At 39.8% G+C, this 18,642-nt stretch overlaps 1 protein-coding gene across 1 annotated transcript in view; it reads right to left on the bottom strand.

The window, feature by feature from the left end:
* LOC134529373 (serine protease easter) overlaps positions 1 to 18,642 on the bottom strand; it is a 106,859-nt gene that overhangs the window by 63,226 nt on the left and 24,991 nt on the right. Inside the window, exon 2 of the mRNA XM_063363370.1 lies at positions 4,784 to 5,227. Coding sequence (XP_063219440.1) covers positions 4,784 to 5,227 — 444 coding nt within the window. The remainder of the gene's footprint in view (positions 1 to 4,783; positions 5,228 to 18,642) is intronic.

Raw genomic sequence — 18,642 nt, 5'->3', positions numbered from 1 at the left:
TGAGGTCCTTGCCGGCCTATGGGGTGCAGGTCCCAGTTTATCCCACCCACCATCCCAAGATGGCCTTCGCTGCATCCGAAAGCAGGCTGTTCCAGTTCTGTGTGATACCATTCGGGATGATGGAAGCCCCTGCAGCATTTCAGGCAACATTGGTCCATATCCTGGATGGCTACATGGGCCAGTTTTCCATAGCCTACCTAGATGATGTGATCATCTGGTCGCGAAAATAGGAGGACCTTGCCCATCACCTTTCCTTGGTCCTCGAACAGCTCGCCAGCCATGGTTTCACATGAGTGCTGCACAAATGCCACATAGGTGTCAAGGAAATCGAGTACCTAAGACATATAGTCAATGTCAAGGGCTGTTGCGCCCTTCCAGAACACCTTTCCCTAATTGACAACAAGCAGGCTCCGCAGATGCGAAAGCAGCTGCAGAAGGCCACAGGCCCACTGAACTTGTTAAGGTCATTTATTCCCTTTTTCGCCAATATCACAGCACTCACAACCGACCTCCTCTCCCCAAAAACCAAATTTTGGTGGACAGAGGCTGCAGAGCAGACCCTAAACTTGGTCAAAAAGCGCTTTCGCGAGTGGCACACTATGTCATGACTGATCCTGGATCAACCAATCTTCATTCAAACTGATGGCAGTCATAAGTGGATAGGGGCCATCCTCTTCTAAATATGGAAGGAGACCACTGGCGAGTCATAGACTATTCCAGCACAAAGTTCGGCCATGCCGAACCACATTAACAAACAAGAGTTCCTCGTGGTGGTTTGGGCTCTCAGGTGGTACCAACACCATCTTGAGGGGAAGCCATTCACCCTGCAGAAGGAGAGTCAGTGCCTAAGGTGGTTGAACTGCATAAGGGTGGAAATTCAAGTTCACGAGGTGGGTGCTGCTGCTCCAGAGTTTCGCTTTCATGGTGAAGCACTTTATGGGGTGAAAAAATCAACAAGTCGACGAGCTGTCCGATCACCCCAACCCTACCACAACATTCCATGACAAACAGGGGTGGAACAATCTTTTACTGCCATCACCTAATCATGTCACCAGGCCTCCAGAACCACAGCCAATCATGCTGTATGACTTGTGATAAACCCACTCATCAGAAAAAAACCTTTCCCACCATGCTACCATGACCGAATTAATGGAGCCTATGTGTGCCATTCCACAGACTGACTCAGAGACTAAAACATGCCTGGTAACCTGTAGGGAGCTTAAGTCCCAAATCAACACAGCTGGGAGGGACTACTGAAGTCAAGGCAGTGAGTGTAGGAGGCAGGTGCATGCACGACCTGCCACAAATCCTGCCATATTATGGTTTCTGCATGGTCACGAGCTGTCTGGCCACTCCAGTGTGGAGATGATGCAATGGGAGGTGTGAAAAGTATTTTTGGCCAGGAATGGTTTCCTACATCCGATAATATGTGTATGCTTGCTAATGCTGCCAGTGGAGCAAGTCCTGTCATTCTGATGTTGTGGAGCAACACGTGCCCAGGCGGCCCGACGAGAGATTCCACACAGTCATATTCAACATCATAGTCCCATACCCCCGCAAGCCCTACCGGAAACATTTCACATTGTTGTCACAGATGTCTTCACCTGGTGGGCAGAGGCGTTTGCCATGGCTAATGTAAATGGTGGGACAGTCGCAGAATTTATGGACTGGGAGGTTTTCCTGCATGTGCTCCTCATGGACAATTGGGTGCAATTTAGAGGAAGGCACTGGCATGTGACAGCTTTGGTGGGTGGCCTACCAACAATGGGGGATGGAACACCACACATTTAACATATAAACCCTGCGCGACACTAATGGAACATCGCAATCAGGACATTAAGATGCAGTTGCGACTCTGGCTGGATGAAGACCATGCAAAGAAGGATGTTCAATTACTCTCCCTCTTGTATTGAATTCTTCTAATGACTAATGTCATTACTGGCCACACTCTGGCCTAACTTCTTCAAGAGTGGATCCTCGCCCAACTGGGGTAAATTTGATCGACAGGAATGGCCAACCATGTTTCTTTGTATGAACCAAGGGAGGATGCCCAATGCCAAATAGCCCCATTTAAGGACGACTTAACCCTGCAGACAACAAACCCCCTAACCCAGTTGAACCCGAGCCAAATGGTGCATGTTAAATGCCACAACATATAGGCATGCAGTATGTGCAGCTGTCACTAAAATGGTCTGCCCCACGAGAGGTGGTGGCTTGCGTTGAACCTGGCACCTACATTATTAGGTTGGATAACAAAAAATTCACCAAAACTCACAGAGACAATATGCACCTGGTCTCACGACCTGATGCACTGCTGATCTTAGTGCAGGCGTCACAACCACCCACACTATTTCCTGAGAACCAATGAATACCCCTCCAGTCAGTCGAAACCCACCAGGGGCTGAACCCAGCACTCCTAATGGTAGGATACGAAGCATCTAATGGGAAGCAGACACAGGATGGACCAGTTGCCCCCTCTCTATATAAACCAAGGCCGCATAATTGCAGGCTGTGTCCGATTCATGCAGAGCGCAAATGCTGGAACATGAACAGCTCGTGGAGTGACTGTGCCCTAGGAACCCATCACAAGGACCCACAAAAATTAGTTTTCAGCGAACTTGAGAACTTGGCTACCGAAACTTCTGATATAGAGCCACAAGTAATATTCCCCGACAAATCCCTCCTGAGATGCTGATAAAGGCGGGAAACAGACAAGGCTGGGCCGAGCCTCAGCACATGGTCCCAGAGGATGCATCATGTACCGATGCAACAATATTGTCTGGATGATCCCAGTGAAGTCACTATTGTGCTTCTGGTAGGGACAGTGACATCGACCCGGCATGGCCCCTGTATGTTAATGTAGATCCAGATGACTGGATAGTAGAACATAGGGGAACAGGAACACTGCACTGTGCCACCCAAATGAACTCTGCCATTCTACCCACCACAATGTGGCTGTGACCCATGACTTTAAGTGAGCAGGCTCACAGGTAACATAGAAACTCCACCCCAAAACCAGGGATCAGACACCACCCACCAAAACCCCGAGTTGCCGTGCCATGTTATTACTTCCCCGCCGGGTTCAGCCCCACACACACATACTGAAGACAGCCGAGGTTCACCATGCATCATCTCCTGGGCAGTCGCATACCAACCATGTGTGATTCAACAGTGCATGTGATAGGCGCAAGAATGGGCATAACAATTTTTGAAAAGGGGGAACTAAATAATATTCATCTGTGCTCGCCCTGCTCGCACAGGTTATGTCCCATTGACTTCTCACCAAGGCCTTGGGAGAAAGTGCGTGACAAGGACAAGTGTAGTGCCACTTGGGGCAGCAACCCGATCAGGAGCACCGACAATGAATCGATAGCACTAATGCGACTATCGCTTAGCATAAGAACAGGCATGGCAACCATGGATCTACAAAGAATCCTGCTGATTACTAATTGTTACAAGAAAAAAATTGTTAAACCATATGTATGCAATACTGTCTACTTTATTTAATTACTTAACACTGTTCGCTGTGCACTGATGCCCCCAGATGTAGTATACCACATGTCCCACACTTTAAACACTTTTGCCGCAAAGGCGAACTCGAGTAGCACGATGCTACTAGGGGCTCGCAGTAGGTCTCCAGCCAACGTCATGGCAGGATGCATCCACATTGTATGGAATTATCATCACCTGGATGAGTGGTAAAATATTCTCCATAGTCTATGAATCCCGAATTCGTTTTCACCTCTTATGTCGGCTAGGCCTCAACTAGCTTTAAACTCAGCAATAAATTGCATTAGCTCCATCCATGCAGGGTCGTCTCCAGGAGAAATGGGCATGCAATCATATCAGTCTCTCGGGTTATGTACTATACTTATAGACTTGGTGTGGAACAGGGCCCTCCACCGGAGCTTCAGGCCAACATCGGTCTTAACTGCCACTTTAATTCACATGGCACTCTGGGAAGGATGTTTACTTTATGTAGGCCATAGTCTATTAATGTCTCAGCATTCCTGATTATAACTTTTCTGTATTAGAGTCTGTAAAGGCCCTACCACACTGAAACAGTTCTTCACCACCTATATTTGACAATAGAGTTGGAGGGGTGATATTAGAATAAATATGGCATCGAATTTTCTGCGACATTAGAACTTGAACAGATAACCTCAATAATGTTTTAAATTATGCCACACTATCGATTTTTATTATTCAGCTGAGCTTGCTTAAACCTTGAAATTAAATTAATACAACACAATGCTGGATGGAAATTTGGAGCTTGTTATGTTATTAGTGCATTTATTAACCTTTAAAAATTGTAAATTTAGCTCACATTATTACTTATTACATAATGAAATTAATGTTCTGTGATTTCTTTCAAGTTATATACACATAAATTGCTTTTTAGATATAAAATAATTTTGCATACAACATTCATGTTACCATTAATTTAGTATCGAATTTACATCTTCAATCGCATATATGTTCTTCGCGATTTTTAAGTATCGATGTGACTGACATGATTCCGACTCACTAATTCCATCCAACATCCAAAATATTTTATAACCTGTCCTATGTACAAAATATCTGATGGAAACTCATATCATCCAACTTGTAAAACAAATAAGTGTGTAACATTTTCAGTGACATCGTAACCCTCCCACATTATTTTACAGACTCTATTGGAAGGTATTGGAAGCGAAATTTTGACAGTGTGACAATGCCTTAACGACCTCGCTGTCTTATATCTTAAACTCAGTCAAAACTGATAAATAATACATGAGCTTACGATTCCGGTAGAGCAGCAAGACGTTCCAAGGGTACTCCCCCAGATCGGTGACCTCGCCACCAAAGATCCTCACGCCATAGGACTTGCCACATTCGCTGGGTGACGGCAGCAGCCTGAGGGCCGGATGGTTGTTTATGCTAGCCGAGCCCTGGTTTGGCTTGCTCGAAGACGTCGTCGATGTCACTGCAGGCTGCTGGTTGAAATCGGTGCCATCGCCGCTGTTAACATCCGAGCGCTCAGGGCAGCACACCTTTGGCGAGCGGCCTTGGAAGCCACAATTTGACTCCCTCAGGTACTTTATGGCTTCGTTCCTGGGGTTCTGGTTCAGCAGCGAGAACAGTGCAGGGCAATTCTCGATTGCAATGCAGACGCCATCCATCTTCTTCGGCGTCTTGCATGCTGTGTTTCGATTGTTGCTGTTGTAATTGAGGTTGGAGTATTTCTCTGAAACACACATTTGCATCCTACCTACAATAACTACATGGAGTAGTAGCCTACATAATAAAACCACATGTAATCAACATAACAACGCAGAAATGGATACAGGTTCAAATTCAATATTTTACTGTGGGTTAGCAATGTGTTTCACTTTGACCAGTATTTGCCAAAAAATATAATATTTGGTTAAAAAATTACTAGTGGAAGCACATGTTAGCATTTTATAAGTCACTATGAAATCTGCTCAGTGTGGTAGTAAGAGATTCCAGTTGCTGCTTTGTGTTCAGACTTAACATTAGAATGTAATTTTTTACTTATAAACTGATGATAAGACCAAGAAAAACTACTTCAAACTATGAACCACAGTTGACTGACTGCAGTCACTCGCTTCCACTCACTGGATATCCCGAAGGACAAAGCATGAATAATATCTTGACCCTCTGTGAAAGGTTTAGTTTGGTCAAATTGTTGTGTTAATTTATCTCGCACTGTTCGTATTTCATTCTCGTCTTTTGTTTACCTTTGTCTACTCCACTTCCACCCTTACATCACTCACCTTCTCTTACTCTCAATGCAAGTTGTGTATACAAACATTATGGCAGATTATCGCTGTGGCAGACTTTTAGGTATGATAGGTTATGTAATGAAGAGTAACTTTTGCTCAAGAGCGGATGTATAGAAAAGCCTCGCTTGAACACTGAGTGTTTTTATAAAGCACTTTATAACACCTGGTAGGTTGGCATTTAGCATTGCTAACAAGCACCTGCTTTTTGTTTTCCAGGTACTAGTATTATTTGATGTAGGGTGGTTATACTTCCTCTTCAAAATGTGGTGTACTAACTCCCTCATAGGTGAATGACAGTCCCATAAAGGCACAGTCGCTGAAGTAGTAATTGGAACAGTGTGTGATGTGGCTACCATCTGTTAAGGAATCATTCCTGATAAATATATAGCTATGCGCTGACATCATTCGGCTTCGCCATACAGCATAATCATCCATGCCTAGTCTGGTATAGGAAGCAAAGTGACAGTGAACATAATTGTTTTGCCTTAGGTAGTGACAATTACACAGGTATGTGCAGATAAATGAGAAAAGGAAAGGAAGTAATTAATAGCACACGGCACATTTGATTCTATGGGGCTCTCAATGATTTTGATAATGCCTACCTCATCGTGGCAGAGGTAAGGTTGTGTAACCGATTATCACAATTACTTGCTACAGCATATGGCTGCATGGTGAAAAAAGCCATGTTATACATGCGTAGCGGAATGCCTACCTCCCAGGAGTGTGTCACTATTTTATAACTACACCCATTGTCTAAATGGAGAGTCAACCATTATGTCACATATGCTGTTCTTCATTACATGGCCCATCAATCCTAGATGGTTGTTACAATGATTATGTGAAAGCTTATTTATATAAAACTACATTAAATTTAAATCGGCATTCTGATTATGCAAATATTAAAAAAAAATGGTGTTTTCTGAAGGTATTACATTTTCAAACTAATCCTCTCTTCCGGAACACCCCGAAATTTTAGTATTGCCAGGGAGTTGGGATAGAACCCGGGACCATTCATCGCACGAATCTGAAGCTTTAGCGATCACGAACAACGAGGTACCGCTCTTATAGCTAATCCTGTCTGTCATTTTGCCTGTGACAACCTATCCATTTGACTGCCTGATGAAAGGTGTGGCCGATGAACTCCCAAGTCGAGGAGGCTGGGTTAGGGAGTCGCACGAGTGACTAGGGCACCAAAAGGTACCACATTTTTCGGCAATTTACAGTCCTAATAATTGTTTATTTATTGACTTTAAATTATTCGTCAAGAGAAGGATCATAAAACACAAACAATCACTTAATAAATCAGGTAGATACGGGAGGATGTCATTCATGGCCTATTGTAAGAAAACATTCAAGAAGTAATATACTGGTATTCGAGATATGTACACATTTTACTTATATTTAAATAAGAATTGTTTGACTAGTTGAAAAATTTGCATCATCTATGTGTCAACTATCCGAATTATTTGTTTTCTTTTACATTTCTTATTTAATTTGACTAAAACATTTGGTTGTAACGAATTTATACTTGAAAATCCACACCAGTAGTATAGTAAAGTATTTCCTGCACCTGGTTTAGGTTGTGGAGCTGTTGTCCACCATCTTATTTTGTGACATCATGGTAGCCACCTTGGGTGACCTTGACCTTGGACCTTTTCAAATATCCACCATTTTGAAGTCCGATATATTGAATTCTGCCATCTTGAAATCAAGCAACTCCACATTTGTTGCAATTTTCGTTATGGTAGAACATTCTGACATTTTGAAATTGTGACATCACAGCAGTCATCTTGTTTTCGTCTGCTGGAGGCCTCTATATTGGTTGACACCACATCTGCCATCTTGTTATCATCAGCTGAAGGCCACTATCTTAGTTTCTGTTCTGCTGGAGGTCGACATCTTGGATACCACCACATTTATTTATGCTATTTGTTCTTAGAGAGTGCCAACACCCCTTTGTCTCATGCACAAAAGGTCGATGTTCCATTACATACCAATGATGTTGACCCTTATAGATATATTAAACTTAATTTTTTTACAAAATTCATTGGAAGCTAAGTAACTCGCACCATGACAGCTTGGACCTCTAAATTGGAAAACATACACTTATAACCACACAAACATCCGAGTCATTTAGCAGACCGAGAATTATTTAAGGTATTTAAAAAACAAACATATACGGACTTTAATATTTTTATTTTTATTACTTAATATCATCAACTGCACCATAATTAATATCAGTACTTACTAACAGGAGCACATAGTGTTACATAATACACATGTCATATGCTGTCGCCACACTGATTTAATTTTTAGCCATTAGAATGTTTTATTATTTATTCTGTGTCATTGGGTACCATTTTGTCGGTTGTCTTGGCTGCCATCTTGAAATTCTGTTATTATTAACTATAAATTCAAGAAAAATGCCAAAATCTTCAAAAAATTCTCCTTTCAATTTACTCATTTACTCGAAAGATTACAGTGCTTGGATCGATTCTTGATAGATAAAATAGTAATTTGATTAAAAATAACCCTTTATTTAGTAGAAAAATCTTACAGTTTCAATATATAAAATACCCCATTTAAAAAAACTGAATTTGTTACACAAATTCTATAAATACCATAACAAGGAACACACTAGAATTTCTCGATTTCTTCATCTGATATCTACGAATTAAAGCGACGTGGGGAGCCCCATCATATGATAAAGGATTGTCCATTTCTTCATTCAGAATATTCTCCACCAAATACGTGTCGGGGTACATAATAGGCTTAATCTCTTCAGCATAGACGACACCATGAATAGGCTTGTGGTCCAAATCATCGAGGTATTTGGTACTATGCTCCGATTCTCAAATGTGGATCACACAGAAATGTTCAGGAATCCAGTTCGCAGAATAAATTCGAACATTATCGACTGTATGATCGAGATACTGACGAACGGAAATATTCCACCAATCACTTATGCTTTTTGTCTGATACTTCACGTTCGAATTGCATCGTAAAATCATTGAGACAAGCTTGTGAAAATCTATCGTAAATAAAGGTGCATTTGCGGAATAAATTTAGTTATGACCGAACATTTATAGCATCAAGGTGTACTGCAACTTGCAAAGTTATCAGAGTCAAAATGGATTTGTTCTCAAGGATATTGCTCTCACCTACGAGGACGATGGCTGAACTCGAACCCGCACATTCTGGCCTCTATATCCTTGTAAACTACTGGATGAAAAAAAGTGAACACTCAAATGAATGGCTATGCAAATGATACCATGGCCTGTAGTGGTACGAATTTAAAATTCCATACCACCAAGTGAAAACACGATAGATGATTTGTTACTGCAGAATCCACGTGGAATCATTTATGTCGCCAGACCTGAGGGGACAAAATAACAGAGCCATACATGCGATGGAGCCACTGAAATCGTCGACTTGGAGGCCAAAAATGGCTGTAATTTCCTGCACAAGCTTACTGCAATGTACGGCGATTAGCAACACGCTTGCTACAAGATTGAACTAGTTTGTGCCTGGCGCAACTCGCAGCTAATGCGAAAATGATTCTCTGAGTGCGAGTATAGTCTGCATATATTTAAACGTATGCAATGGTTTCTGCCTTCAGATCTCGACCGACCTGCAAGAAGATATTTTCATTCCATCCTGCCAACATATACATGTGAGCCCAAGACCTAGCTTCGGCAGTGTCAAGTAAATATTCTGGGATGCTGGATATCTCTAAATATATATGAAAACCTGTGATGGAGGATCTCAGCACTGGCAGTTTTCATACTTTACTGAATTATACGAACCAACTCAGCAGCTGCTAGATTATTACGAACCTGGAAACTGTTTCGTCTATCACAAGAGACTGCACACAATCCTTCCAGCCAGTATCGAAGAAAAAATCGCAATGTTTGGCCATGCAACACAAAACTTAGATGTGCTTAGACCTGTTGCGACCTGCGAGGCATTAACGCAGACGCCCAAACGACATACGTCTCCTCGTAGCTCAAGTCAATGATCCTGTCTCAGAAAGGACCGAGGTGACGTCATGTTGCAGCCGTGGTCGCAGATGTTGCTGTCCATGTCTCACCAAAGCAATCGTCTTCGAAGAAGATGACTTTTAGGATACCTGTGTTCCTGAACCTGAGACCAGCTAACCGGTTGGATCCGAAGTCGTCGAGACAGTAGTTTAAGTAGACGAGACAGTGTGTACAGTTTGATTACAAAAATTATTAATGCCTTAACAAAATATGCATTCGTTTATTTTTTAAATAAATTTATGAATCTTTAACTGCGTAGGTTATATTTCTGGAGTTTTAAATACCTGCACTTTAGCCAAATCAAATAATTTAGAAAAATTTTTGTTTTTAATCACATAGTATACCAGCAGCTACGGATATATAAGTTTGATCCAGACGACAGGACCCTCAGTCAACCTCTGACTACAGTGCAGTACATTTCGTCAAGTTTGACTAATCTGGTGCATAGTTTATGTAATCGTCTATTCTGGAGAACTCTGAGGAGTCTTTACCATCTTTAACGGCGACCTCGATGGAAGTTGTACCATCGGTGATGCAGACCTCGTTGACAGTATAGCCAACAGCTGAAGCAATCACGATAAAATGTGTACATTCGACATCGGGGGCCCTGATGGCAGCAACACCGACAATAGTGGAGATCCTGTTTACAATGGTATCAACAGGCATACCTAATGTGCCAGCACTGCAATAGATGTGTGTGCCATCAACTGCAAAGGAGGCTTCAACAGGTGTTGTTTCATCTGTTGAAGTTTCGCCTGTGTTGTCTGCAACTTTGGAGACTTCAATAAATGATGGACTTTCATTGGCATGTTGGACGCGCCAGTGCAGGTACCATGGAATGCTTTAGCCAAAAATTCATGTGCTCGCAGACATGAAATAAGTAGCTATCCAAATTATGAAAAAAAGAACACTGTTTCAGTGCAACAAGGGTAATAAACAATTTGTAAGCCATGATAACTTGAAAAGGCATCCTCTAACATGCAGTAGGTCTCTGACATTGTCCCAGAAGACATAAGTGTGACAAGTGCGATACGGTATTTGCTTATTGTAACAGTCTGGGTAGACATCAGAAGATATGCACAGGAATACAAGCAAGTGCTTGTATGCCTTGATAACATCAGTTATCATCATTTATGGCTTCGCCTGAGTCTATCGTTAACAAAAGTGGATTATTTAACTGTCGGAATCCAAAAGATCAGTTTTGTTTTAAATTGAGTATTTCGACAAGATTTATAGAGGGAATTAACCAAAATAGTGTTGATAAGAGCTATTATGCTTTGGAGAACAAATACGACCCCAGTGGTCTTGTGGCCATAGGCGGCATGGCCACTTGATTTTATATTTATTTTAAGTAATTTTGAATTATGGCTGTTACGTAATTTTAGTTTTAGTATTTGCCCCTTTCCTTTTTTTAAAAGAAAGTATTGGTTTGTTATAAGTTTCGTAAATCTTTTTTTAAATATGTGTTTATATTATGTTATTTTTTACGTTAATGGTTTATTTTCTTAATAATTAATAATAACGTTTTGGACTTTTAATCAAATACTGTGTGCGACGCTTCCCCGCTGTGAGCATGCAAATGGACTGTTCCGAGGCTATAAGGTGGTGGGGGAAATACGTCAAAGGATGACAGAATGAGCTGTGCGTGAGTCGTCAGCTGATCGCCGGGTGACGCATATGCGCTTCGGGCGTAACTGGCGCGATGATGGCTCGTGGTATTGGGCCGGCGCGGACTCGCGAATACTTTTTTAAATAAAATCAGCTGACGTGTATTGAGCATTGGGAAATACTTACGTTGTCACGGGTGCTGACAAGAAGAAGAAGAGTTCACGCTACATTTTCCGTTGAATGCCGAGTTAATATGAAGCATTTAGCACCTCTGCTAAATTACAGCCCGCTAAACTCCGGGCCAGGAGGTCCGGGGTGTGATTCGACGTACATCGTTCATCCAAGTAAGTGATTCCGGCTCCGAACTTTGGCCCCTGTAACCCCGGGGCGTTGATTTAGACTTCGCCAAAATAAGAGTGAATAATCCGAAAAATAACTTCTGCCAAAAGACCCTGATCACAACTGCGAGTGTATGTTCCATCGTGGTACCCATTTTTAACGAACCTTGTATCATGCTTGCCGCGAAGCGTCGTAAATTAAAAATCACCCGGGTGTAATTAAGACATTTTAGAGGGACATTTATTTTTATTAACTTTTATTTAAAAAGAATTGTAATTCATTATTTATATACATATATATATATTTTTGGAGCTGCTTGTCATCAATGTTAGATTTTACTACAGTAATAATTTATTGGTATATACTAAAACGTGGCTCTATTAAAAGCCTCTGTAGCACTATAGGGCAAAAGGTTATAGGCATTATTGTAACCTTTTTGAGATTTTGTTTTCAATTAAATTGCCTGCCATGTTCATGCGCAAGTAGTCCCATTAAAGTTGTTGGCATTGCAAGTAATTACGTGTTTTTCGTTTTAAATACTATTACTCTGTTCTCTTCCTTTTCCAAAAGGTCTTTGAATAATTTACTTAAGAATTTTGGGGCACTCGTTTATTGGAGCAGCGCGCAAAATAATAATTTGAAGAAGGCTGTTCCCAGACGGGTGTCTAACTTGTGGTGGTGTGACACAGGGGGTGTCAACCACGACAGTCTGGACTGCCTACCACCATTACATCAGATAAAACATTTTGAGAAAAACATTCCTGAAGTGGCAGTTAATGTGCATAAGCTAAATGAGAATAATGTGTGCCCGATTCGTGTAACTAAACAAAAAAGGAAATATCTTTTCGATGTGATCCTTATGACAAATTAAAAGAATGCTACACACTACTGTTACATAAATGTTTTGTCTACATTAGCGCACGATTTATGAGTGTGTGATTTTATTTAAGTTTTTCGTTGATCAACCTCGGAAATCGGGTCTTGAAATACAGTGTCTTGAACGTTACAAAATTATATGTAGAGAGAAATGATATATTTTTATTATTGTACTTGTAGCAATTAGATAACGAATTTTGTTTGTAACAAATTTGTGATTTATTTCTCAAATATGTCATAATTTTTGGTAAAAGGATGTGATTTTTAAATATATTAACATATTTGGCATTGACAAAGGATCTAACCGAGGACAGGAATCGATCGAAACAATAAATGAATTAAAAGGTGAATTTTTTTATGGTTTTTGGAAATCTTCCCGAATTTCTACCTTCATAATTTCAGATTTTCAAGATGGCAGCCAAGACAGCCGACAAGATTTTGACAGATACCATGGTAGTAAATACTATTGCAGTCTAGCAGGTAAAAATTAAATCAGTATGATGATAGTGCAATCTAGCAGACGACATGTGTACCATGTGACACTAGTGCTCCTAGTATCAAATACTGCAAGCAAGATGGCGGCAGTTCTCTCTAGCATATGACATGTCTACTGTGTTACATTAGTGCTCCTGGTAGTAAGTCCGGAAAATAAATATGGTAGCAAAGCCCTCTAACAGGTAATGCTATTAATCCTTCAAAATAAAAATAGTACAAGTCAGAATATAAGGGGTATGTCTTACAAGAGAGGATCCAAAAAAAAAACCGGACTGAGACCTCACTGCCATTCGCAGACGTAGTAAAGAGTTCTGCCGCTAGATGGGGCAAGTAGATACCTTCACTAAACAGCTGCGCAGACAGTCTCTGTTTGTAGATTAACGTTTGATCGTAGTATTGTTTTTCCCTTACTGATCTCATGTTCTGCCTTCGAAGTCGTTGTGGCAAATTTAATAGAACAAAGAGTGAGTTGGAAATTTTGTTTCCTTCTTAAAAATCGGCAATGGAAGCTTACCAAATGCTTCAACAGACTTTCAAGGTGGATGCTATGAGCTGCACACAAGTTTTCGAGTGGTTTTGGCGCTTCAAACGTGATGAGATGAGTGTTGAAGACCATGCTCGTTTTGGGTGCCCTTCAACATTTCGAAACGATGAAAACATTGTAAAATCCACCAAAAAATCAAAGAGGATCGTCTTTTCACGATTGACGAAATTTCAGGAGAGACAGGGGTGAGTTGGAGCTCCTGCCAGTGGCTTTACACTCAGGATTTGCAGGATAAAAAAAACAATCGATTGAATTTGAGCCAGGACTTGAAAAAAGAGATTGAAAGTGATCCTAAATTTTTGACATAAGTCATTACAGGTGAAGAGAGTTAGCATTACGGGTATGACCCAGAAACCTAGAAAACATTAAGCCAGTAAAAGACCCCCAACTCCCCCAAACCAAAATTGCAAGACAAGTGAAGTCGAATGTTAAGACGATGATAATTGTCTGTTTTGATGTTCGTGGAATTGTGCACCGGCAATTTGTTTCCCCGGGCCAGACTGTTAGCCAGCAATTTTATTTGGAAGTTTTAACATTTTTGCGAGAGGATGTGCGGAGGGAACGCCCAGAACTTTGGCGATCAGGTGACTGGTTCCTTCATCACGACAATGGCTCCGCACACACGGCCTTGCGAGTGAACCGCTATTTCGCCTTTCAGAGGTGGTCTGTCGTTCCCCACACTCCGTATTCGCCAGACCTAGCCCCATGCGATTTTTTCCTGTTCCCGAGAATGAAGAAAAAACTAAAAAGGAAGAGTTTTAATGATGCGGAGGTGGTAAAAACAACTTCTCAAAGGGCACTGGAGGATATCAAAATTAAAGAGTTCCAGAGGTGCTTCAAACAGTGGGAAAAAAGACTTGACTAGTTCATCGCATTTAGTGTAGAGTACTTTGAAGGTGACTGAAGGAATTTTGAAAAAAAAATTATAAATAAATTTTTTATGACAAATATCGGGGTGTTTTGGGTCCGGCCTTATATATGCCTTATTTAATTCTTGGTCTGGTAAATGTTTCGATAGCCGTGCTATTAAAGGCGTATGTTTTCCAACCTAGAGGTTAGAGCTGTCATGTTTCGAATTACTTCGCTTCCAATGTATTTTGTATAAAAATTTAAATGTAAAATGTCGGTAAGAGTCATTAAAAGGCAGTTACTGGAACATCGACCTTGCGTGCATGAGACACAGCGATGCTGGCGCTCTTTAGGAACCAACAGCAAAAAACAATATTGTGGTATCCAAGATGTCGACCTCCAGCAGAGCAAAAATACAGATGGCGGATGTGATGTCCTCCAAGATGGCGGCTTCCAGCAGACGATAATAATTTTAAGTTGGTTGAACATTATGCCATAACAAAATTGCAACGTTTAAGGTGTGGGGCGCTCGATTTCAAGATGGCAGAAGCCAAGATGGTGAACTTCAAAATGGTGGACGAGTTTAAATTTCAAGTTCAAACATCAAGGTCAAAGATCAGTGTCAAGTTTATCCTAGATGGCCGCCGTAATGTCGTAAACAAATATGGCAGATATCGGCTCCACGCTCCACAGCCTTGAACCAGGCGCAGGAAAAACTTTAATATACTACTCCCACCCGCGCTTTACTACGACTCAAGCATAGAAACCCTCATACCGCAATAATGCGTGCACCCAACTGCATGCGGGGTTAACCCTCTCGTATGCGTGTCCCGCATTTCTCTTTCTACTGTCTCTCTCTGTATCTCTCTCTCCCTCACACTCACTCTCTTTCACTTACTCTCTCTCACTCTCTCACTCACTCTCACTCTCTCACTTACTCTCACTCTCTCTATTTTTTCTCTCCCTCTCTCTCGTGTTGAACGCCAAGTAATGCTCGGCCATATGGCCCGCTTAGCTTGTGCAAGGGGGGATGTGTCTGCAGCTCTTGCGCTAGAGCATAGTGCAGGATGGCTGTATGTTTTTAAATGTCATAGATTAATTTCGCTAAATACTGTTACACTGATAAAAATTTTCAATGGCTTGTCTGTCACAAAAAATAGATCATATGTTTTGCACGATTATCTGTCAAAATTAAATTTTAACATTTGTACTAGGTATATATCATCGAATATAAGTGTGTAATATCATTTAAATTAAAACTTCTATAGAAAGAAGGCCTTTTATAATTTTAAAACCACAGTGCATCTGTTTCTAAAATGGTGAAATTCCGATTTTTCACGAAAGTTCGATCATTTTAGCTATATTGTGTGAACTCAAAATAAAGCGCATTGTGTTTATATATCATTTTTCTGTCATCAGGCAACTTAAATGAAGTTCTTAGTGGCTTTTTGAATCCAAAAATTTACCTGTTAAGTGTAAGGTTTAAATTTAGAGATTTTAGTATATTTTTCCTTACTTTATGCTCTTTGCGCGTTCTGAAGATCAAAAGTATTGTTTATTATAATTTTTTGTGGATCATCATGCAAATACGCAACTTTTAAGCCCTATTAGAACCCGATGCTCGAAAAATCCTTTTTTTCGTCCCACCCCATTACACATACATTAGTGACCATTATTAAAAATAATTAATAACATCTGGGAAAAAATTAATCACTGCTATCTACAGTGAAATATTTTGCTCTTTCCCTGAGAAAATTAGCACGGGATGGGTCCTCTTAATGTTCAGCAATCAGGAGTGGCGTCGTTTGCGATAGCGATCGCTATCTAGTGTCTGCAAGTTTCTTTTCACGAAGTTCGCAACTCTAGTAGAGTATGCAGATATTACTCTGTGCACCTTTGGCACTGTATTCCGTGTACGGAAACAACACATTTATTTGAATTGACATTAATGTGATTCAGCTAATCACTTTGAGCGTTGCACGAGGACATGCATTTCTTTCTCACGTTGTCTTCAGAATGACAGTGAACTCTTAAGTGACAAATGTTGCTATTTTAACATTATTAACAATAGTGTTGGTCTTGATGTGGTAAAGAGTCAGGTAAATTTTGGCTAGTGATTGCGTTATCAGTAGTAGCTATGTTTGGAGTGTCTTTTGTTTTGAAGCTTTAAACATGAAACATGTATGTTACGGATGTAACTGTTGTTATACAAACCGAACTTTGTTTAATTTTAAGTTGCAATATTTTTAGCAGGAACATGCAAGATAAGCAATGACGTTGTTCCTGGAATAAAATTTTTCATCAATTAAATGCATGACGAGTCAAAATGTAAACGGCGAAAGTTTTGTGGCGATTGGCTTTGAAACAATATCTGTTTTTTGAATTTTTCTACTGGTCGATTAATGTATTGGTGTCTAGATACCATATTTTACACTTCAAAGATTTTTTATAGAAGACGTTAGACACTTAAATTGGAAAATAATATTAACAATAGGCTACTGAACTGTTTGCTGTGGCCGTGTTTTCTCACCAAAAAAAATTAAAATTAACTGGTAACTAGTCACATTAACAGCGCGATCGCTGTAAAGTACAATATTTCAGCCGATTATGACCACTAGCCTGTATTTATTAAGATTCGATGTATTATTGTATGCATGTAAGTTTTTTTGTAATATTTGTATGCTGACTTAATTATTTATTTTATATGTCTTACATTGAATTTCGTGCATAATTCCCCTTTAAATAGTGTTCCGTGTTATGCTGTTTTATTTTCAGTGAAAACTTAAATTGTTCTTAGGTTTCTTCCTTTGTTAAAACACGACAAACTGTAAACAATACTACTGACCAATTTAGTACTTATATAAATAATTAATTAAAAGCTGTCATCACGTTAGTAGTGAAACTTCACACTTCAATATTACACTGAAACGACAGAACAAAGTATTTAACAATTCAATTAAAATATAAGACTAAATTATAAAGTACTCAACGCAGCCTCACACTTTCCTGCGACTCAGGGGTTCTTCGGACGAGTTGTTTGCATGTTCTGGGTAATATTTGTGTGAGTTTTGAGATTAATAAATATACGCCATATTAGCTAAACGTTTCTAACGTTGCAACAACCAAAGAAAGTTTTTACAAGCAACTCACTCTAATAAATAAAAAACAAATTAAAACTAGACTATTACAGAAAAAACTATTTTCGAACTATGTAATTGGAAAAGAAAATATTTTAAAACTGCAATTAGAGCTGTTTAAATTTTACAGTACATTTACGTGGACTTCATAAAACTTATAATTTAGTAACAAAAAGCCTACACTGTAGTTCCGATGTTCATGATAAACATGCCAATTCGTTCATACTGTTTTTTTTAAATCCTCCATAAATGTATTCGTGTATGTACTAAAGTTTTGATTTGTAGTGATACAATAATTACCATTTCATTTAGTTCAAAAAAATAAATACTTAGTTTATTTTTCCTTTGTAGTTCACTGTATTTTTCAAATTTTACCCTACGGTCTAGAAATCAGGATCAAAGAGATGTGCACCATGCGACAAAAAGATGACTGAAAGACACGCTTGACCCTTACAATAGTTGCGTGGTCACGCTATAAAACCCCTTTCTTTCCCATAATCGGAGCCACTGTTAATATTATTTTGCGGCTAAAAAAATTTTTGTTTGGCATGTAAATTTCGAGTAAAAGCAAGTTTGAATTTTCACTTAAATCACACAAGTACTTTATTAGTAATGGTGTTAGTAATAGTGCGTTAAAGAAAGTTTGCTCTACAAGCCAAACTTGTGTAACATAAATTCAATGTTGAATAAGAAATAAAATTTTACTGGATAAAAACAATATATATTTTATGATTTTTATATTTATTTCAGCTGAACAAAAACATAAAACGCATATTTTTTTCAGACATTAAGAATATGTTCCTAGAGTGTATGTCTATTCATCAGACTGAAAACTGTGACCAAGCATTGTTTTCACGTTTGTATAGTTTAACGTCACAAGGTTACGCACAGAGGACTGAGGTGGCATGATATCCAAGACTATAGTTGACTTCGGTGAACCACTTTTTTAACGACTCGGTGGCCGTGAA

The sequence above is a fragment of the Bacillus rossius genome, chromosome 2, assembly GCF_032445375.1.
Source record: "Bacillus rossius redtenbacheri isolate Brsri chromosome 2, Brsri_v3, whole genome shotgun sequence".
NCBI lineage: Eukaryota > Metazoa > Arthropoda > Insecta > Phasmatodea > Bacillidae > Bacillus > Bacillus rossius.
The sequence above is the reverse complement of the archived record's forward strand: the minus strand, read 5'-3'. Positions and strand labels throughout refer to the sequence as shown.